The 22632-nt window shown below is 34.9% G+C and overlaps 2 protein-coding genes across 2 annotated transcripts; both read left to right on the top strand.

Annotated features, from left to right (window-relative positions):
* The first annotated feature begins 50 nt into the window (after positions 1-50).
* On the top strand, positions 51-7191 carry LOC111810173 (beta-amyrin 11-oxidase-like). Its single transcript, XM_023696775.1, has 8 exons — positions 51-328; positions 1272-1755; positions 2472-2738; positions 3193-3282; positions 3385-3463; positions 3553-3659; positions 6888-7009; positions 7098-7191. The coding sequence occupies exons 1-8, from the start codon at positions 96-98 to the stop codon at positions 7189-7191; spliced, it is 1476 nt and encodes a 491-aa protein (XP_023552543.1). The 5' UTR covers positions 51-95.
* A 3552-nt stretch (positions 7192-10743) lies between these two features.
* Positions 10744-18668, top strand: LOC111810172 (beta-amyrin 11-oxidase-like). The gene is made up of 9 exons (XM_023696774.1): positions 10744-10881; positions 11787-12085; positions 12905-13388; positions 16026-16292; positions 16412-16501; positions 17011-17089; positions 17168-17274; positions 18272-18393; positions 18498-18668. The coding sequence occupies exons 2-9, from the start codon at positions 11853-11855 to the stop codon at positions 18604-18606; spliced, it is 1491 nt and encodes a 496-aa protein (XP_023552542.1). The 5' UTR covers positions 10744-10881; positions 11787-11852; the 3' UTR covers positions 18607-18668.
* The last annotated feature ends 3964 nt before the right edge of the window (positions 18669-22632 follow it).

The raw sequence follows: 22632 nt of genomic DNA, 5'->3' as shown, positions 1-22632 counted from the left end.
TTTTTTTTTTTTTTTTTTTTTTTTTTCTCCAAGTCTTGGATTCCTCGACCAAATTATTAAAGGGGACAGGAAGCTTGTTGAGGTATGAACAAGAAATGTTAGCAATGGAGGTGAAGAACTGGTTGGTGTTGATTGTTGCAGCCTTTGTGTTTGTTTTGGGGATTTTGAAGAGAGTAAATGGTTGGTATTATGCGGCCAAGCTTGGTAAAACATGGCCTAAGCTTCCTCCTGGTCATATGGGTTGGCCTCTTCTTGGTTCTACCATATTGTTCCTCAAGAGTTTCAGCTCTGGTCAGCCAAGAAATTTCATTCGCAGCTTTTACATAAGGTCTCTTCTTCATCCCTTTGATTCAAAGCTTATGTTCAATATGTTCCAATAATATATTTCTTCATCATTTTGTTCAAAAATACTTCTATTCTTTCATAAAAGTTCAAAAAGTAAAAGACCATTGTGAGACCGGTATTTGGAATCTAATTTTCATTTGAAGTTATTGTCACACACCGTTTTCGAGTCTCAATTTTTGTCAAACCCTCTGATAGATTGTTACGGTAAAGTTCAAGATTATTTTGTGTAATTTAGTTTTCATTAACATGTAATAGCTATTTTGAGATCCCATGTTGGTTGGAGAGGGGAACAAACCATTTGTTATAAGGGTCTGGAAACCTCTCCCTAGTAGATCGAGTTTTAGCTGACGATAATACATAACGGACTAAAGCGGACATAAGAGCCAGACAACAAGTGGTGTGCCAGCAAGGACGCTAGGCTCCTCAGGGAGGTGGATTGTGAGATGCTACATAGGTTGGAAAGGAGAAAGGAAGTGGAAATATCCCAATCGGTTAGAGAGGAGTAAGGAAGTGGAAATATCCCACATCAGCTGGAGAGGGGTAAGTAAGTGAAAATATCCACTTGAGTTTGATGGCGATACGTAACAAGCTAAAGCGGACAATATCTATTAGTGGTGGGCTAGAGAAAGTATCCCTGTAAATGTAACATGTCAAAGCAGACAATATCTACTAGCGGTGGGTAAGAGTCAATATAGGAAGTATTCTTATAAATGTAACCGGTAAAGCTGATAATATCTTCTAATAGTGGGCCAGAGAAGTTACACGAGGTATCCCATCAATGAAGAGACAAAGTATCAAATTGTTATGAACGTCAACTAATTATCAATATGATTGATTATTAAGATATCGATCATTACGAGCTCGAATGATAAGAATAGAGACACTATTTCGAAATCTCTCATCCAACTTATTTTCTTTTTTTACAGATATGGGAAAGGTGATATGTACAAAACACACATACTTGGTAGAGCAACTATAATTGTTTGTACATCTGAACTTTGTCGTCAAGTTTTAGGTGATGAACACAACTTCAAACCTAGTTTTCCCGTCAGCATCAATAGGTTATCCGGTAAAAAGTCACTGATACAAGTCTTCAAGGCGGAGCACAAGCGGCTCCGGCGGCTGACGATGGCGCCGATCAGCGGCCACATGGCGCTGAAGATGTACATCAATCATATTGAACACACAGTGATCAATGGGTTAGAGGAATGGGCAAGCATGAAGAACCCAATTGAGCTATTGTCAGAGATGAAGAAGCTGACCTTCCAAATAATTTGGAACATTTTCATGGGTTCTTCTTCTTTTGAGTATTCCATTGATGAAATGGTGGTTTTGTTTTCTCAAGTTGCTTTAGGGTTCATATCATTGCCCATCAACTTTCCTGGCTTCAACTTCCATAAAGCACTCAAGGTAAGTCCCTTTCTTCTCTTTTTGCCTTTCATCTTTACTTATCAATAATTCATCTCGGGTTTAGTTCACACAACATCTCATATCGATTAGTGAAGAAAACGAAACATTCTTTATAAGGGTATAGAAAATTCTCCATAACAGATGCGTTTTAAAAAGCTTGAGGGGAAACCCGAGAGGAAAAGTCAAAGAGGACAATATCTAGTAATGGGTTTGGGTCATTACACCATAATAATTTAATTTAGTATCAAATACGAAGTTCTATGTAGAAATAGGTCATAGGGTAGAGATGCATTCGCTAACTTCGTTCTCACCTCCTATTTCAATTTTATACTGTTATCTGTTATCATTCGTGAAAGTGGGCAGAATGGAATTTGGCATACTGTTCAAAACTTCCATAGTGTAGAAATTTGTTATATTGTCATTTGTTATACGTTGTCAAAACTACCCAAGTCATTGTCATATCGTTCCATTTCAACACCAATTTCTACTCACATTTTTCCAAAAGTTGCAATATTATCTGATGTGAGTACCTTCAATTCTAGAGGTATTTTTTATAGTTTAACTTAAATTTATCATAACCCATCAGGTTAACTTTTAGAATTGACCGATGATTGTTTAAAAACGCTAATTGAATTGATAAATGTTCGTGTAAATTATATTGATTTCTTTTCTTCTAATTAAAAACCTTACCTATCAAATTACACATTTTAATATAGGCTAGAAAAAAGTTGCTCCACATACTTCAATCCATCATCAACCAAAAGAGATTGGTGAAGAACATGCAAGGAAAAAGTTGGGAAGCCAAAGATATGATGGATTTGCTTATAGAAGTGAAGGATGAAGATGGTGAAGCGTTGGATGATGAAACCATTATAGATTTGATATTTGGTAACTTATTTGCAGGCCATGAAACTTCATCTATTACAGCAATGTGGGCTGTTTTGTTTCTTTCAAAGCATCCACATATTTTTCAAACCGCCAAGGTTAGCGTCTTTTTCGTTCATGTCACCGTCTAGAAATATCCTTAAACTTTTAATAATATCCTCAAATTTGTTAAAGTGATTTTTTCTTTCAAAAGTTTCAATAATACGGTGTAAGTTTTTAAAACAAGTTAAAAAAATACCATTGTTGTTAGTTTTGGATGGAAACCGTTAATACTTTGTTTCAAAGTTACCCTCCACCTTTCAAAATATTTTCAATAACATTTTTTTAGTTTAAAAAATGTTTCAAAACTACCTTTCATTTATCAAAAGTTTCACTAATATTCTTGAACTTTTCTTAAAAACTTCAAAAATACCTTTAAAATTTAAAAGTATTTTTTAGACAAAATGTAAAATTTAAAGATATTTTTATTAATTTAACCCGTAGTTGGTTTTAATTTATATATTATAGTATTTATTATATGATCCATTATATTATAAAATCTATTTGTTTTAGGAAGAACAAGAACACATCGTTACACAAAGACCCACGACTCAAAAGGGTATAACTCTCTCGGAGATTAAACAGATGAAATTTCTTTATCAGGTGTATTTCATATTTATGTTTCTTTTTTTAATATTTATGATTTAGAAAACTAAAATTAAGGATTTTTTTTTTTATACAATTATATTATTTTTCATATTCTAGGTTATAGATGAGACGCTACGTCTTGGCGGAGTCACATTTATGGTTTTTCGTGAAGCATTAGCGGATGTTGAAATTAATGGTAAGTTATTAAATATATTTTTTTTTATAAGAAATTATAATAATTTATTTTTAATAATATTGGGTTATTATTCTTTTTATTTTATTTAGGTAAAATTATACCAAAGGGATGGAAAGTGATACCTTGGTTTGGAGAGCATTTCATTGATGAAAAATATTTTCCTTCCCCACAAGAGTTCAACCCTTCAAGATGGGATGTATGTTACTCAACCCTTTCTTTTTCTAATCAAAGTTATTGGATTAATCACTTTTTTTAGACAATATGTGAGATGTCATTATGCTAAACTTAGCTTAATATAATACATTCTCCTAATCATATTCTAAAAAGATTCGATGACTTGATGTAATGTGAGATCTTACCTTGGTTAGAGAAGGGAGCAAAGTATTCCTTATAAGAGTGTGGAAATCTTTCTATAACAGATTTTAAAATCATGAGGCTAACTATCAAAGCCCGTCACTAGGCTATGTGCTAATGAGTCTCTAAGGAGGGAAAGTCCCACATTGATTTGAGAGAGGAACAAAACATTATTTATAGGATTGGTTGGAGAGGGGAACAAAATATTAGTTATAGGATCAGTTGGAGAGGAGAATAAGAGAAACAAAACATCGGTCGGAGAAGAGGAAAAAACATTAGTTATAGGATCAGTTGGAGAGGGGAACAAAATATTAGTAATACGATCAATTGGAGAGGAGAATAAGGGGAACAAAACATCGGTTCGAGAAGGGACAAAACATTAGTTATAGGATCGGTTGGGTTGAAGAGGGAAACAAAACATTAGTTATAGGATGGGTTGGAGAGGGGAACAAAGGGAACAAAACATCGATTGTAGTGGGGAACAAAACATTAGTTGTAGGATCAGTTGGAGAGGGGAATAAGGGGAACAAAACATCGGTTTGAGACAAAACATTAGTTATGGGATCGGTTGGAGAGGGGAACAAANTAAATGTTCGTGTAAATTATATTGATTTCTTTTCTTCTAATTAAAAACCTTACCTATCAAATTACACATTTTAATATAGGCTAGAAAAAAGTTGCTCCACATACTTCAATCCATCATCAACCAAAAGAGATTGGTGAAGAACATGCAAGGAAAAAGTTGGGAAGCCAAAGATATGATGGATTTGCTTATAGAAGTGAAGGATGAAGATGGTGAAGCGTTGGATGATGAAACCATTATAGATTTGATATTTGGTAACTTATTTGCAGGCCATGAAACTTCATCTATTACAGCAATGTGGGCTGTTTTGTTTCTTTCAAAGCATCCACATATTTTTCAAACCGCCAAGGTTAGCGTCTTTTTCGTTCATGTCACCGTCTAGAAATATCCTTAAACTTTTAATAATATCCTCAAATTTGTTAAAGTGATTTTTTCTTTCAAAAGTTTCAATAATACGGTGTAAGTTTTTAAAACAAGTTAAAAAAATACCATTGTTGTTAGTTTTGGATGGAAACCGTTAATACTTTGTTTCAAAGTTACCCTCCACCTTTCAAAATATTTTCAATAACATTTTTTTAGTTTAAAAAATGTTTCAAAACTACCTTTCATTTATCAAAAGTTTCACTAATATTCTTGAACTTTTCTTAAAAACTTCAAAAATACCTTTAAAATTTAAAAGTATTTTTTAGACAAAATGTAAAATTTAAAGATATTTTTATTAATTTAACCCGTAGTTGGTTTTAATTTATATATTATAGTATTTATTATATGATCCATTATATTATAAAATCTATTTGTTTTAGGAAGAACAAGAACACATCGTTACACAAAGACCCACGACTCAAAAGGGTATAACTCTCTCGGAGATTAAACAGATGAAATTTCTTTATCAGGTGTATTTCATATTTATGTTTCTTTTTTTAATATTTATGATTTAGAAAACTAAAATTAAGGATTTTTTTTTTTATACAATTATATTATTTTTCATATTCTAGGTTATAGATGAGACGCTACGTCTTGGCGGAGTCACATTTATGGTTTTTCGTGAAGCATTAGCGGATGTTGAAATTAATGGTAAGTTATTAAATATATTTTTTTTTATAAGAAATTATAATAATTTATTTTTAATAATATTGGGTTATTATTCTTTTTATTTTATTTAGGTAAAATTATACCAAAGGGATGGAAAGTGATACCTTGGTTTGGAGAGCATTTCATTGATGAAAAATATTTTCCTTCCCCACAAGAGTTCAACCCTTCAAGATGGGATGTATGTTACTCAACCCTTTCTTTTTCTAATCAAAGTTATTGGATTAATCACTTTTTTTAGACAATATGTGAGATGTCATTATGCTAAACTTAGCTTAATATAATACATTCTCCTAATCATATTCTAAAAAGATTCGATGACTTGATGTAATGTGAGATCTTACCTTGGTTAGAGAAGGGAGCAAAGTATTCCTTATAAGAGTGTGGAAATCTTTCTATAACAGATTTTAAAATCATGAGGCTAACTATCAAAGCCCGTCACTAGGCTATGTGCTAATGAGTCTCTAAGGAGGGAAAGTCCCACATTGATTTGAGAGAGGAACAAAACATTATTTATAGGATTGGTTGGAGAGGGGAACAAAATATTAGTTATAGGATCAGTTGGAGAGGAGAATAAGAGAAACAAAACATCGGTCGGAGAAGAGGAAAAAACATTAGTTATAGGATCAGTTGGAGAGGGGAACAAAATATTAGTAATACGATCAATTGGAGAGGAGAATAAGGGGAACAAAACATCGGTTCGAGAAGGGACAAAACATTAGTTATAGGATCGGTTGGGTTGAAGAGGGAAACAAAACATTAGTTATAGGATGGGTTGGAGAGGGGAACAAAGGGAACAAAACATCGATTGTAGTGGGGAACAAAACATTAGTTGTAGGATCAGTTGGAGAGGGGAATAAGGGGAACAAAACATCGGTTTGAGACAAAACATTAGTTATGGGATCGGTTGGAGAGGGGAACAAAGGGAACAAAACATTAGTTATGAGATGGGTTGGAGAGGGGAACAAAGGAAACAAAACATCCGTTGGAGTGGGGAACAAAACATTAGTTATGAGATGGGTTGGAGAGGGGAACAAAGGAAACAAAACATCCGTTGGAGTGGGGAACAAAACATTAGTAATAGGATTGGTTGGAGAGGGGAACAAAACATTCCTCGTAAAACTTCTTATAACCGTAAGGCTCTTTAAGTCTTACATTGACTAATTAAGAAGAAAATTATGAATATATAAGGGACGCTATCATACTCAAAGTTGACAATATCACTCCATTGTGAAGGTTCGTTATTCCTATCACTCAACTCGACTCATAAGGTTATCTTAATCATACCATTGTGGAATCTCATAGAAGTTCTCACACTCTTATAAGAAATGTTTCATTTCCCTCTCTAAATGACGTGAGATCTCACATTTAGTGACGAATTTTTGTTGTATTGTAAAGAATTATGTAGCCACGCCAGGAGTTTTCATCCCATTTGGATCAGGAAGTAGGCATTGCCCCGGAAGTGATCTTGCCAAGTTCGAAGTCTCAATTTTTCTTCATTATTTTCTCCTCAATTACAAGTGAGTTTTCTCTTAACTTTATATTAATTAATAGATTTAAACATGAACATTATCTTAATTACCACACAATTATTTTGTAATTATGTAGGATTGAACTACTTAATCCAAATTGTGAGTTGACTTGCTTGCCATTTCCTCATCCCAAAGACAAAGGCTTGGCAAGAGTGTATAAAGTTGAATGAAAATATATATGATTCAACTATATTGTATATTTGTTATTGTAAAATAAATTGTAACGATTTATATGATTCGAACATTACTATACGAATGCAATGAAAAAAAAAGTTCTAAGCTTAATCAAGTAACAAAGGATTTTAAAATTTGAAAGTCGAACTCTGACTAATTAACTGTTCGATGACTTCATTACAAGCACACTAAATTGTTTAAAACGTCATTGCCAATGCATATATATATAAATATGCCTATGATTATTAGAGTTGTAGTAGGGAAAACCTTGTCTTGGATTGTGGTTTTTTTTTTATACTCGAGATTCATATCACTTTCATACACTTCAAATACATAGTTATGGTGCATCACTATATGTACACAGAACCCATTATGTATAACACCCGAGCTCTTATGAGAATTAATTTTTCAATTTTTACCTATTAAGTTTGAAACTCGAGCTTTTATTGATGGTAAAGCTGGACTTCAACATGGTGCAGAAGAGAAAAATACTTCGAAATTTTCAAAAACTCAAGAAAAATATAAAGGAAAGTAGTGAGAAATTGGAAAAATTTGTCAAGGGGCAAAATGGTCATTTCGGCCCTCTTGCTTAATTTGGGATCTAGATTAGCTCAAAGCTAGTGAGGGAGAAAAAGTGTTACTACCGGCTTTGCTAACAAATATTGTCACATTTGACCCATTACGAAAATGCCGGGAGAGATTTCCAAACTCTTATAAAGAATCCTTCGTTCTCCTCTTCGATCGATGTGGAACTCCCAATCCATCTCTCTTCAAGGCCCAGCATCTTCGCTGGCACTCTACCTCGTGTCTACTCTCCTTCGAGGCCCATTCTCTTTCGAGGCCCACCGTTAGCAGATATTATTCTTTTGGATTTTCTTTTTTAGGCTTTCATTCAAGATTTTCAAAACGCGTCTGCTAGGGAGAGGTTTCCACACCCTTATAAAGAATGTTCATGGAAGTCGGCTAGGTTGAACCTTCATGCAAAACTAGAAGCTTTCAATTTCTTCGGAAAGTAAGTAAAGCCTTCCAATTTGTGTGATTTTATTATCTTATAGGCTGCATTTCAAGACGTAGTTGAAGAAAAAAATTCTCAAAATATGACCAAAAGACCTAAAAAAAAATATAAACAAACTAGTCGTTTATAAAAAAAAGTCAAAGTAGCTTCGAAGCGAGACTAAATCTAGCCACTTATAAGCATTTTCTCGGATCACTTCTCCATTTTGTTTTTAATTCGGTCTAATTCTTCATCATTCACTTCCTAACTTATACGTGGTTAAATGGACATTTCTATTTATACTGTATTTTTATCTAATTTGGTTGTTAAATGGAAATATCTCATAATAGTAGGAATTTCTCGACAAGGGTATATTTGTCCATAAAAAATTTAAAGTACGATCACATTTAGTCGTTTTGCAAATAAACCCCACATTTTGGCTTATTTATCTAAAAGGGTATTTTAGTTTAGCAATTTGTGCACAAATAAAGGGTATATTTGATAATATAAAAGAACATTAACAAGAATAAGAAAATGACAAAAATGAAATGAAGAATAAGCCAACTATTTTTTTCTATTTTTCATAATTAATTATAGAAAAAAAATTTGTGGAATACTTGTAAAAGATTAGGTGTAAAGGTCAGTTCTTTTTTCTTAAAAAAAATAATAAATAAATAAATTTTTTTAAAAAAATTACACGCCGAAAGCCTGAGGATTCCGGCGAGGTGCCAAAATTCTCATGGACCCATCATAGTCGAGCTAGTTGTCCGCAGCGACGTCTGGAGGTCAACAGACTCCTGAGTGTCACGCGAGGCATGAACACCACCATCATCGTGGTGGTACGCGTTCGGACCGTCATCGTAAAATGGGAAGTAGCCTGATGTTTATATACACACAGAATGCATGATGTCCATATAGTTTCTCATCTTTAAAACATCTTTACGACACAACCCTCAGTTCCATTCTTATATTACTACAAGTAATATACGTGCATTGGTCTTCATACATTCGTCATCATTAACATTAACTAGGGTTGTACCCGAGAAAAATCATCCTCATAATGCAATATGAGAGTTAAAACATGCATTTCATCTTAGTATGAAAATAACGTCATATTAAAGAAATTCCACAATCTCACCTCGTCATGTCATCATGCATCATCATCATCATATAATGTCATTATATAACAACATCATATTCATCATGTAACCTCATAAGGTATCATCATATAACTCATTCACGTTTTCATACATCATACATCATCATCAAAGCATCATAAGAGAAAGCATAAATGACACGTGCAAGAGCCACTCGGCACGTGTCGTCAAACATCAAACAATTGTTCAACATATCGTATAGTAAGGCCACTTACTTTGTTGGCCCTAGCCGGCGTCTCCCTAAATTCGAGTATGCTAATCTTTCGTTCTTCAAAGTTGCTCCAAATGTCTAGATTCGACGAAAAAGATCGAGAGAAACAAAGGTTTTTCCGATAGTGATTCGGGTGCCTCCATGAGGGTCTTTTCATAAGGGTTGAGGTTGTGAAGTCTTATCGACACGAGTAAATGTTTTTTTTCTCCCATATTTTAAGCTTAGGACAATCCTTGGTGGATATGGTATGATACCAAAACGAGAAAACTACTTTTCAGATCGAGTCGCTAGAAGTCGTTTCCTATTAGGATGTCAATTTCGTTTCGTCAGTATTTCACAGTTCTATTGAAATTTAACTTGAATTTGTGAAATAAGGCATCATATTGACCTTAATTATCTTAATAAGGGTCAAAATTAGCTTCGGGATGGTCGGAACAGTGGAAATTGCTCAACTTATTCTTTACTAAGCTGAAGGGCTGGTTTTTTAACCACGAAGCTAAGCCGAGCCGAGTCGATTAAGCCGTGTATGCCAAAGGAGTATCTGGCTGCAGGCACAACGAGGCGCTAACACCTATGCAGGTTGAGTCGGGTCGAGGCACAGGTCGCAGTTTGATGCTAGGCTCAATGGATTTGGACCACGGGTTATGGATGCAGGCTGCAGGTGGGTATTGGGTGTAGTGTGCGTGGGCGGAGACGCGAGGTTGTTGGGTTTGAGTGCGGGTCTCTGGTGATAGGCGGGAGGACTTCTTGTGGGTTGTTGTAGGTTGGGTCAATTTAGATGGGTTTGACACAGATCCGAACTCGTCTATTTCGCATAAGAGTTTAGATTAAGATGATGGTAGTGACTTTAAGTTAGAAGAAATCGAAGTTCGTTAATTAATACAATATATTAAAAAATTAGACCTATCATAAATGTATAAAATAATGGCCTAAAATGAAAATATTCCTATTATTAAAGTATAAATTCAAATTAGAGAATTAAATATTAAATGGAAGTAAGACATTAGAAAAGTAATATAGACATTTAAGGCAAGCTAAAATTGGCATTTTTATAAAAACCATAATACTTTTGAATTTTTAAAAATTTAAAGGTATTTTGTTTAAATAAAATATTAAAGTTTTTTTTTTTTAAAAATAATTAAAAATATAAAGAAAAAGACAAAGAGTTTGAGCATCTTCTCTTTCATTCACGTTTTGTCTTATAAGTTGAGAGACAGCCTCACACTCTCCACTCCCAATGTCTGCAACTCGATCTGGATTTGGCCCCAAAATCATCAACTTTCAACCATTTTGCCTATAATTCTTCATCTCTTCACCACACCAGGTAAAAGTTTTTGCCTTTCTTTTTCCAACTTCCTTCCCTTTTCTCTCTTTTCTTCTTCCGATCTCATAGTTCGTGTTGCTCGTGTTGCTCGTGTTCGTGTTCGTGTTTAATTTCGTTGTTGATTTGCTATTTGTGTTGATGTTTGATCAATGAGATCGTGTTGCTCGTGTTCGTGTTCGTGTTTAATTTCGTTGTTAATTTGCTATTTGTGTTGATGTTTGATCTTGTGGTTGACTTCTCTGTTCGTCTCTTCATTTATTGTCTTTCTCTTTCTACAAGTTTAGAATTTCAAGAACTCTGATTGGGTCAAACCGACCCAAATCTCGAACTAGTTTAAAAAAATTCTCCAACCCATCTACAAGTTTTAAAAAGTTGTCTGCTGGTGAGAGGTTTCTACATTTTTATAAAAAATGTTACCGATATTGGATCTCACAATCCACCCCTCTTCGGGGCCAGTGTTCTTGTTAGCACTCATTTTCTTCTCTAATCGATGTGAGACCCCCCAATTCACTCCCCTTTGAGGCCCAATGCCCTTACTGGTACACTGCCTCGTGTCTACCCTTTTAGAGCTCAACCTCCTCGTTGACACATAACCCCGTGTCTGCCTCTGATATTATTTGTAACGGACAAGGCCCACTACTATTTGGGCTTTTACGGGTTTCCCCTCAAGATTTTTAAAATGGGTGTAGAGAGAGGTTTTCACACCCTTATAAACAATGCTTCGTTCTCCTCCCAACCAAAATAGGATCTAACTTAACCAGTGTACACTCTATTCTCAGCCGGCAGCCTCTAATCCCGTTGTATGTGTCGACCGTTAAATCATTTAGTATTTATTTTCTTTAATATTTAAATAATCTCTGTCTTTTTCTCTTCAATGCTTAATTTTTTTTAAAATTTTCTTCTAGTTCTTGGATTCTTCGATCAAATTATTATTAAAGGGATCAGGAAGGTAGGGGAGGTGTGAAGAAGAAATGTTAGCAATGGAGGTGAAGAACTGGTTGGTGTTGATTGTTGCAGCCTTTGTGTTTGTTTTGGGGATTTTGAAGAGAGTAAATGGTTGGTATTATGCGGCCAAGCTTGGTAAAACATGGCCTAAGCTTCCTCCTGGTCATATGGGTTGGCCTCTTCTTGGTTCTACCATATCATACATCAAGAATTTCATCTCTGGTCAGCCAAGTAATTTCATGGCCAACTTTTACATAAGGTCATTTCTTCATCCATTTCATTCAAGTTTATGATTAATATGTTCAAATAATATGTTTCTTCCCCTCATTCTACTTAGAATGTTGCATCGAAATTGATTTATGAAACTAGTGTAATCGTATTGTTCGAGTCTTATATTGGCTTATTAAGGAGAAGATCACGAGTATATAGGTAGGAAAACACTATCTATGAGACCTTCTAGGAAATCAGAAGCAAAGTCATGAAACAATATCGTACCATTGTGTAGGTTCAATGTCACTTACAAGTAGTATCAAAGTTATGCCCTTAACATACATGTCAATAGAATTTTCAGGTGTCGAACAAATTAAAGATTTATGGTAGAGCTCGATTAAACTAGAAAAAAAAAATTGAGTTGTTGTGTTGGATAGTGCTAGATGAATGGATGACTACTTAAAAAGAGCCTCAATGATACTTTGTTCGAGAGGAGGATTGTTGGAGTGGTTAATTGAGACATTGATGTGGAAACCAAAACCAAAGCCATGAAAGTTTATGCTTAAAGTGGACAATTTCATACCATTTATGGAGGTTCGTTGTTACTAACAGGTGTTTTCATTCCAAGTCACTATCACACACCGTTTTCAAACCTTCTAATGAATTACTATTACAAAGTTCGAGAGTATTTCGTATAATTTAGCTTTCATTTGACACCTAATTGCTACTTTAGAAACTAGTCTCGGAAATGAAGAGGCGATGTTAGCTAATTGTCGATCAAAAGATCAGAGTTCGATCAAAGCTCGAACGATAAGAATCGAGACACTATTTTGATATCTCTCATCGAACTTCTCTTTTTATTTTACAGATATGGGAAAAGTGATATGTACAAAACACACATACTTGGTAGAGCAACTATAATTGTTTGTTCATCTGAACTTTGTCGTCAAGTCTTAGGCGATGAAGACAACTTCAAACCTAGTTTACCCAAGAACATCAATATGCTAACCGGTAGAAAGTCACTGGTACAAGTCTTCAAGGCGGAGCACAAGCGGCTTCGGCGGTTGACGATGGCGCCGATCAGCGGGCACGCCGCGCTGGAGATGTACATCAATCATATTGAACACACAGTGATGAGTGGGTTAGAGGAATGGGCAAGCATGAAGAACCCAATTGAGCTATTGTCAGAGATAAAGAAGCTGACCTTCAAAATTATTTGGAACATTTTCATGGGTTCTTCTTCTTTAGAGTCTTCCATTGGAGAAATGGAGGGTTTGTTTTCTGAAGTTGCTTTAGGGTTCATATCATTGCCCATCAACTTTCCTGGCTTCAACCTCCATAAAGCACTCAAGGTAAGCCCCTTCCTTCTTTTCTTTCCTTTTTACCTTTGTTTCTTGTCAATAATTCATGTGCGGTTTGGATAAGTAGTTGTATTTGATCATCGAAACGGCTAAAAAGACTAAATTAACGATAACTTAGGTCGAGGATTGTTGGGAGAGGAGTCCAAGTAAAGAATAAATCTTTGTAAGTACGGGGGCATTTTGGAAAAACCTAAAGTAAATTCATAAGTGCATAATATCATATTATCGTATCTGAGTCATGTCCTTGACTTAGTCATGTCAATAGAATTCTCAAATGTCGAAAAAAGAAATTGTGAGTGTGAGAACCCACATTGATTGGAGAGCAGAACGAGTGTCAGTGAGGATGTTGGGCTCCGAAGGGAGGTGGACTGTGAGATCTTACATCGGGTGGAGAAGAGAACGAAGCATTTTTTAAAAGAGTTAAGAAAATTCTCCCTAGCAAACGCGTTTAAAAAACCTTGAGGGAAAACCCGAAAGAAGCGGTGGGCTTGAGCTGTTATAGTGAGCCTCAAAGGTGTAGTCAAAAGTGACTCAAGTGTTGAACAAAAGGTGTATTTTATTCAAGGGCTTCAAAGGAGTCGAGCCTCGAAGGTTGTTCGAGGGCTACATAGGCCTCAAAGGAGGCTCTATGGTGTGGGAACCCACATCAGTTGGGGAGGAGAATGAAACATTGTTTATAAGAGTGTGAGAACTTCTCCCCCGTAGATGTGTTTTAAAAACCTAAAAGTCCGAAAGAAAAAGTTCAAAGAGGACAATATCTGCTAGCTGTGAGCTTGAGTTGTTACATATAGTGTACTTTGTTGGGAGAGGAGTCCAAGTAAAGAATACATCTTCATTGGTATGAACCCTCTTAAAAAAACCGAAAGTAAAGCCATAAGAGAGTCGTTATTAATAACAACTTATCCACGAGTTTACGTAGCAATAATTTAACATAGTATTATACAAAGTTCTGTATTTGAATCCTTGTAATGTCATGGTCGATCTCTAGTTCATTTTAGATTAAAATATACATTTCTTTACTAATACTTAATTGTATTTGTCACTATCTTACCGCTAAGAGGGATTTAAACTATAATATTTGAAACTAATTCAACATCGTTAGGTTGGACTTGTTGTATTCTTTAAATTATATGTTAAACAATTAAAGTGAGTGGGAAGTCGGAGTTGAAGGGTTTTTAGGATTAAATTTGTTATTTAAATATCCAACTATAACATCATCGAGTCTTCTGCCCAAATATTATCTCTCTCTTTGTTTTTAAGTTATTTTATTCTCCCAACAATTTCTTCGACTTTTTCCTCCATAACGATTTCCTCACATTCGCTCAGTCCAAGATAACACTTAGTACATTGCCCAAAAAAAAAAACAAAAAATACTAGTCGAGCAAAATTCAAGGTTGAGGATTGTTGAGAAAATAATCAAGTAAAAAATACAGCTCCATTGGTATGAGACCTTCTAGGAATATCAAAAACAAGATCTTTTGGGAATATCAAAAGCAAAGTCATAAGAGTTTATGCTCAAAGTGGACAATATCATATTACTGTAGAGGATCATGATTACTAACCTCGTATCAGAGTCATGCCCTTAACTTAGTCATGTCAGTAGAATTTTCAAGTGTCGAACAAAGAACCTGTGAGTCTCAAAGGTGTAGTCAAAAGTGACTCAAGTGTCGAACAAATGATGTACTTTGTTTGAGGGCTCTAGAGAAAGAGTCGAACCTCGATTAAGGGGAGGTTGTTCGAGGCCTCAGAGGAAACTCTATGGTGTACTTTGTTCAAGGAGAGAGTTGTTGAGGATTGTTGGGAGATGAGTCCAAGTAAAGAATACTTTTGATTCAAAAGTAAAAGCATGAGAGCTTATGTTCAAAGTGGACAATATTATACCATTATTGTGAGATCTCACATCAGTTGGGGAGGAGAACGAAATAAATTTTTTAAGAGAAGCTCGAAAGGAAAGATCCCAAAGAAGACAATATCTACTAGTGGTAGGCTTTGGTCATGACAATTACAGAGGGTCGTGATTACTAACAATTTATCAACAAGTTTACACAATAATAATTTAACATGGTATCAAATACACGGTCGTGTTTGAAAGTTCAAAAACACCTATTAATATTCTGTTTCAAAAGTATCTTTCTTCTGGGTATTTTTAAACATGTTAGGACCGCAGCTATTAATGAAATTTTTAAAAAATCAAGGATATTTTTTAACACGATTAAAAGTACAAAGGTATTTTTGAGATAGTTTCCATCTAAATCAAGGGTAAGGGTGTTTTTTTTAGACTCATTCAAAAGTTTTGAGGGTATATTATTTAAACTTTACAAAGTTTTAAGGTATTTTTGAAATAAAAGTACACGTTTATAGGTAGTTTTATTAATTTAGCCTCAAAACTATTCATGTCAGTGTCAGCCTCAATTTTCATCGAGGACAATATTACAACTTTTGAAAGGACGTGAATTGTTTAAAACAAATAGCAAATTTTACTCGTATTTTTGTAATCTACCTTAAATTTATCCAAACCCATCAAATAAATTTATCGAAACCCATCAAATAAACAGGTAGATGAGTAAAAACGCTAATTAGATAGATAAATTTTCATGTAAATNTTTCTATTAACAAATTTAAACATAGGCTAGAAAGAAGTTGCTCGACATACTTCAATCCATCATCAACCAAAAGAGATTGGTGAGGGAAAGGCAAGGAACAAGTTGGGAAGCTAAAGACATGATGGATTTGCTTATGGAAGTGAAAGATGAAGATGGTGAAGAGTTGGATGATGAAACCATTAGAGATTTGATATTTGGTAAGCTATTTGCAGGCCATGAAACTTCTGCTTATACAGCAATGTGGGCAGTTTTGTTTCTTACAAAACATCCACATATTTTCCAAAGAGCCAAGGTTAGTGATTATTTCTTTCTTAACTTAGCTACATTTCATGTTCTTTTCAACTATATAATATTTGGGATTTGTAGTATTTATTATATGATCTATTACATTATCAAATCTATGTGTTTTAGGAAGAACAAGATCGTATCATTACACAAAGACCCACGACTCAAAAGGGTATAATTCTCTCCGAGGTTAAACAGATGAAATTTCTTTCTCAGGTATGATTTTAATATTTATTTTTCTTGAGATTGAAATTACCCATTTATACTGTGAGATCTCACGTCAGTTGTAGAGGGGAATGAAACATTCTTTAAAAGGGTGTGGAAACCTATCCCTAGTCGACACGTTTGAAAACAATGAGGTTGATGCCAATACGTAACAGGCCAAAACGAACAATATCTGCTAGCGGTGGATTTGAGCGGTTACAAATGGTATCAAAATCAGACACCTTGTGCCAGTGAGGACGCTGACTCCCAAGAGGGGTGGATTGTGAGATCTCACATCGATTGAAAAGGGGAACAAAGCATTCCTCGTAAGGGTGTGGAAACCTCTCTTGTAGATTGTGAGATTTCATATCGGTTGGAGAGGGGAACGAAGCATTCCTTATAAGAGTGTGGAGACCTCTCCCTAGTAGACGTTTTAAAACCGTGAGACTGACGGAGATACATAACAGACCAAAGCGAACATTAGGAAATCAAAATTAAGAATACATTTTTTGATATTTCAGATTATAGATGAGACGCTACGTGTTGGTGGTGTGACATTAATGCTTTTTCGTGAAGCCGTAGTTGATGTTGAAATTAATGGTAAGTGATTAAATTTCTATACATATAAGTATGTTTTTCTTCTAACACATGAATTATGATTCCTTGTACTTTATTTAGGTAAGATTATACCAAAGGGATGGAAAGTCATACCTTGGTTTGGGGAGCTTTATATGGATGAAAAGCTATTTCCTTCACCACAAGAGTTCAACCCTTCAAGATGGGATGTATGTAACTTATTTATATCATTGCAAGCCTTTCTTATTAATCATCTTTTTTGGGCAATATGTTAGATAATCGAACAAGTTTTCTAAAGGGTATTCAAAAGATTCCCCGTTTTCATATCCTTGTAATGGATGCTTCGTTCTTCGTCTTCAAATTCTTATAAGGGATGGTTTGTTTCTCATTTTCACAATCTTATAAGAGATGTTTCGTGTCCCATTCCAAACCCTTATAAGAGATTCTTCGTGCCCCGTTTCCACATTCTTATAAGAGATTCTTCGTGCCCGGATGCTTCGTTCCTCGTTTTCACAATCTTATAAGAGATGTTTTGTGCCCCATTCCAAACCCTTATAAGAGATTCTTCGTGCCCTGTTTCCACATTCTTATAAGAGATTCTTTATACTCTGTTTCCACATTCTTATAAGAGATTCTTCGTGCCCTGTTTCCACACCCTTATAAGAGATGCTTATTGCCCCGTTTCCATACCCTTACAAGGAATGCTTCGTGCTTAGTTCTCCGTTTTGATCCTCGTTTCCACACCCTTATAAGAGATTCTTTATACTCCGTTTCCACATTCTTATAAGAGATTCTTCATGCCCTATTTCCACACCCTTATAAGGGATGCTTATTGCCCCGTTTCCATACCCTTACAAGAAATGTTTCATGCTTAGTTCTCCGTTTTGATCCTCGTTTTCACACCCTTAGAAGGAAGGCTTTGTTTCCTTCTCTAACCAACGTGGGATCTCAAAGAGGTTTTCACACCTTTATACGTAATTCTCGTTTCCACACCTTTTGAAGGAATGTTTCATTTCATTCTCTAACCAACATGGGATCTCAAGGAGGTCTTCACACCTTTATAAAAAATCCTTGTTTCCACACCTTTAGAATAAATGTTTCGTTTCCTTCTCTAACGATTGTAGGATCTCATAGAGGACATTTTGTTTTCTCTTTTGATCTAATTAATGGCATATTGAATGGAATTTTTCTTGTTGTTTCATAAAGAATTATGTAGCCACGCCAGGAGCTTTCATCCCTTTTGGATCAGGAAGCAGGTATTGCCCCGGAAGTGATCTTGCCAAGCTCGAAATCTCAATTTTTCTTCATTATTTTCTCCTCAATTACAAGTAAGTTTACTCTTAACTTCTCATTAATTAATTCTATTAACTTTAACACAATTTAAACAAAAAGCTTTTCTTAATTACTACACAATCATTTTGTAATAATGCAGGATTGAACAGCTTAATCCAAAATGTCCCATGACTTACATGCCATTTCCTCATCCCAAAGACAAATGCTTGGCAAGAGTGCATAAAGTTAAATGTATACATAGAACCTGATTCAACTATATTATACTTATAATAGCAAGATTAATGGGTACGACTCTAGTTTTTAAAGTATAGTTTAGTTCGTTATTATATGAATGATATGAATTTTAATTGCATAACAAAAGGAATCAAGTATAGAGGTTGAACTCTGACTAGCAAACACAGTCAATCGCTCGAGATAAGTAATATAAATACTTAGTGACTCCACTATTGGAGGTCCGAAAATGAAAAACATGCAAACATGGCTATAGCTATGGACATAGAATTTAGTCTTTGATTCTAGTTCTATTCTTATACTTGAGATATGCACCATTTTCATACACTTTTATAGTTTCTCAAGCGGAATGGGTATGCATCACTTTCATATGTGAGTATCACTTTCATATACAATGACAAAGAAGAAAACGTATAATTACTTTATAGCTATAATGATCACATACATGCATGAGGTTCGACATATAGAAAATATCAATTCTTAACCGATATGAAACATAGAAAATATTTTATGCACCATTTGTAACCTCCAAAAGCAGACAATATCTTTGTAATAGGTGGCTTGTTACCATTTGGTGACGGACTGTGATACCATTTATGACAACCAAGAAAGGACAATATCTATTAGCACTGTACTTGGGCTGTTACAAATGATATTATAGTCAAACACTGGGTGGTGTACCAACAAAGACGCTAGGCCTCTAAGGAAGATGGATTGTGAGATCTCATATCGTTTGGAGAGGAAAACAAAGCATTCCTCGTAAGGGTGTGGAAACCTCTCCCTAATAAACGCATTTTAGAATCATGAGACTAGCGACGCTACGTAACAAGCTAAAAGAGACAATATCTATCAGCGGTGGGCTTGGACTGTTACCAGACTTCTCAAGTTTCTAATCCCGGATTCTACCCTTTTCATGGTGCGTCACATTTGTGTTGAATATGTGGACCACCTAAGTACTGGTTCAATGGAAAGGGATGTGTGCTGATGATGCCCATGGGATCCATCCATCATATAGTACCCAGCTGTAACTTCCCTAACTCGCTGTAGCTTCCCCAACTCTTAGCCACTTGTTAGAAGGAAGTGCAGTGTGATTGTCGGGCGGAATGAACAGGAAGGCAAATACGTATAGAAAGAGGTTAACCAACCGTTGCACAATGCAAGGATAAGAGGTTGGTCAGGACCGTCAACAAGCAAATACGTATAGCCAGAGGGTAACCACCCGCATCACGGATTCTAGAGCGATCGAGAGCTCTTGAATTCTCCCTATAATCAGGGTAACTTTCGACTAATTATCATTGACTTATCTACTTTGAGTCTACTAAAAATGTTATTGGGTGTCTCGTTTTCTGTCTCTATATGGACTCATTAATCATGGCCTAACTTGTATCACATATTCCGTCTTGTAAGTGCCATTATCGGTAGTGCTTACCTATTGAGTTATGAAGGAGGACGATATAGATTTTGAATATCATGGTAGCTTGTAGATTGAGTTCCACCTTTATGTACGCAATAGCTTTGTGTTACATTTTTGTGCCACATCAATAGTGTCTTACTTGTGATGCCATATTTTGAATATCATTTTAATTAACTTCTAAATTTTCAAAATTTTCGATCAAGGTTCTAAGGAGCTTCTATGGATTCTGAATGTCGATCATCTCAATAGAGACATCTAGTTGGTCAGTTCTGATCATCTCATTATTTCATAAACAAAAATATAATATATCATTCGACATGAAATATATATATATATATATATATATATATATATATATAACAAGGTGGACGGAAAATTAGGTGAGGATGGAGACGGGGACGGGGACGATTCCGTCCTAATTTTGTTCATGATGATATAAAGAAAAAATTGAAGATTCAATTTCATAATCATAATCATATAAGAAAAAAATATTGAGATTGATGATAACCACACAAACACGAAATCCTAAGATTTGTACCTAAAGTCAAATTAATAAAACTCTAAACCCTAATGATTAAGAAAAAGTGACAACCACTCTATTTGCATAATGAGATTGTGTTTGGTTTTAGTATCGAATTGAGATTTGATACGATGATACGAGATTAAGTGCGTTTTTTTTTTTTTACAAATTTTCATTTTAAAATAAAAATATGTGTTTTATCTACTCGATCATACTTGAAATGACGACTTTAACCTTGCCCATAAATTTTTTAATATAGTTATTTCAAGAAAAAAAAGTATATTCTTCGATTTTCCATCCATATATGAATATGAAATAAGGTTAAATTTCAAATTTAGTTCTTGAACCTTGAGATTTTTTGTGTTGGTTTGTGTGAGATCTCACATCGATTGAGGGAACGAATCATTTCTTACAAGACTGTAGAAATTTTTTCCTAATAGACGCATTTTAAAACCCGTAAGGCTAACGGCGAATACAGATCAAAACCGACAAGGAGAGTGGATTGTGAGACCCCACATCGATTGGAGAGGGTAACAAGATGAATTACGTTGGTGGATTATGATATCCCACAACAGGGGAACGAAGAATCCCTTATAAAGGTTTGCATTGGTGGATTGTGATATCTCACATCACGTAAAATGGACATTCCTTGTAAAGGTGTGAAAACTTCTCTCTAATAGACGCATTTTAAAAACTACGAGACTAATGACGATACATAATAAGTACGAGCTGACAAAATTATAAATTTAATTCATAAATTTTTTTTTATTGAATTTATATCTAATAAAAAGACTAAAATATTAATTTTGTAGAGATGATTTTGAAGTGGGAAAGTGGGAATAGCATTTATTATTGAGTGATATAACATATTGATTATAAACTTAGACCCCATAATCCAATATCCCTTCTTCACCCACTACTCTCTTTTTTCCACTCTCCCTTCCAATCACATTTATTTATATGTTCATATATCATTCATTTCAATCTAATCTACTTTTTGTCTCTACTCTCGTTTATTTTATTCGAGTTTAATTCTAGTTTTGTTCGGGTTTAGTTCCAATTTTGTTTCTACGATTTTAAAATTTTGAGTTTGTTCGATCGTTAGACGATTTTATGAATATTGTACCGCTTAATGTTTCAGATTTGAAATTCGAATTTGGTACTTGATGGTCATGACGTTACCCTGTGACATGATCAAGTTACCTACTTGGCTTGAATTATTTTTAAGAGTGAAGACTATCTCACAACTCAAATTGGGTTCTTTTAGCTCGTTTTATCATCACTTACCTATTTCTTGCGAAAGTTTCTAGAAAATCACCGAACATAGAATTTTTCTATTCAAATATGCTTAACTTTGGAGTTGTTACGATTGAATTGTTCAAAAATGTGTTTAGGGTTTAGAGTTTAGGGTTTTAGGTAACGACTATTGATTTTTTAAAATATTTCTTGACCATCATATCTTCAAGATCACTCTTATTCAAATATCGGTTCATTTATGTATCTCTCCTTTTGTGATGTCTCACATTGGTTGGAGAGGAGAACAAACTACCATTTATATGGGTGTGGAAACCTTCCCCTAGCAGACGCGTTTTAAAGCCTTGAGGGGAAGCCCGAAAGGGAAAGCCCGAAAGGGAAAGCCCAAAAGGGAAAGCCCAAAAGGGAAAGCCTGGATCTAAGTCGTTACACCTTTACTCCGTCACAAATTGTAACAACTCATGTCTATGATTCGAAATTCTGATCTGAATATTGGGCATGGATCGTTACAAATGGTATTAGAGCGATAGTACTCAAAGTAAGATGCGGTTCAGGGACCTGAATATTGGGCATGGATCGTTACAAATGGTATTAGAGCGATAGTACTCAAAGTAAGATGCGGTTCAGGGACGAACCAATGCAAAAACTGGTGGGCAAGTGAAATTCTGATCTGAATATTGGGCATGGATCGTTACAAATGGTATTAGAGCGATAGTACTCAAAGTAAGATGCGGTTCAGGGACGAACCAATGCAAAAACTGGTGGGCAAGTGAAATTCTGATCTGAATATTGGGCATGGATCGTTACAAATGGTATTAGAGCGATAGTACTCAAAGTAAGATGCGGTTCAGGGAC

The sequence above is a fragment of the Cucurbita pepo genome, chromosome LG14 (assembly GCF_002806865.2).
Source record: "Cucurbita pepo subsp. pepo cultivar mu-cu-16 chromosome LG14, ASM280686v2, whole genome shotgun sequence".
In the NCBI taxonomy this organism is placed as follows: domain Eukaryota; kingdom Viridiplantae; phylum Streptophyta; class Magnoliopsida; order Cucurbitales; family Cucurbitaceae; genus Cucurbita; species Cucurbita pepo.
This window is presented reverse-complemented; position numbering and strand designations above follow the sequence as displayed.

What these genes read in the sequence shown, in the direction of transcription:
- LOC111810173 (XM_023696775.1), top strand. Translation starts at nt 96, where the DNA reads ATGTTAGCAATGGAGGTGAAGAACTGGTTGGTGTTGATTGTTGCAGCC. An exon ending in AGCGGATGTTGAAATTAATG is followed by an intron (nt 3,464 to 3,552) that starts GTAAGTTATTAA and finishes TATTTTATTTAG; the next exon opens with GTAAAATTATACCAAAGGGA. An exon ending in TATTTTCTCCTCAATTACAA is followed by an intron (nt 7,010 to 7,097) that starts GTGAGTTTTCTC and finishes GTAATTATGTAG; the next exon opens with GATTGAACTACTTAATCCAA.
- LOC111810172 (XM_023696774.1), top strand. Translation starts at nt 11,853, where the DNA reads ATGTTAGCAATGGAGGTGAAGAACTGGTTGGTGTTGATTGTTGCAGCC. An exon ending in AGTTGATGTTGAAATTAATG is followed by an intron (nt 17,090 to 17,167) that starts GTAAGTGATTAA and finishes TACTTTATTTAG; the next exon opens with GTAAGATTATACCAAAGGGA. An exon ending in TCAACCCTTCAAGATGGGAT is followed by an intron (nt 17,275 to 18,271) that starts GTATGTAACTTA and finishes TGTTTCATAAAG; the next exon opens with AATTATGTAGCCACGCCAGG.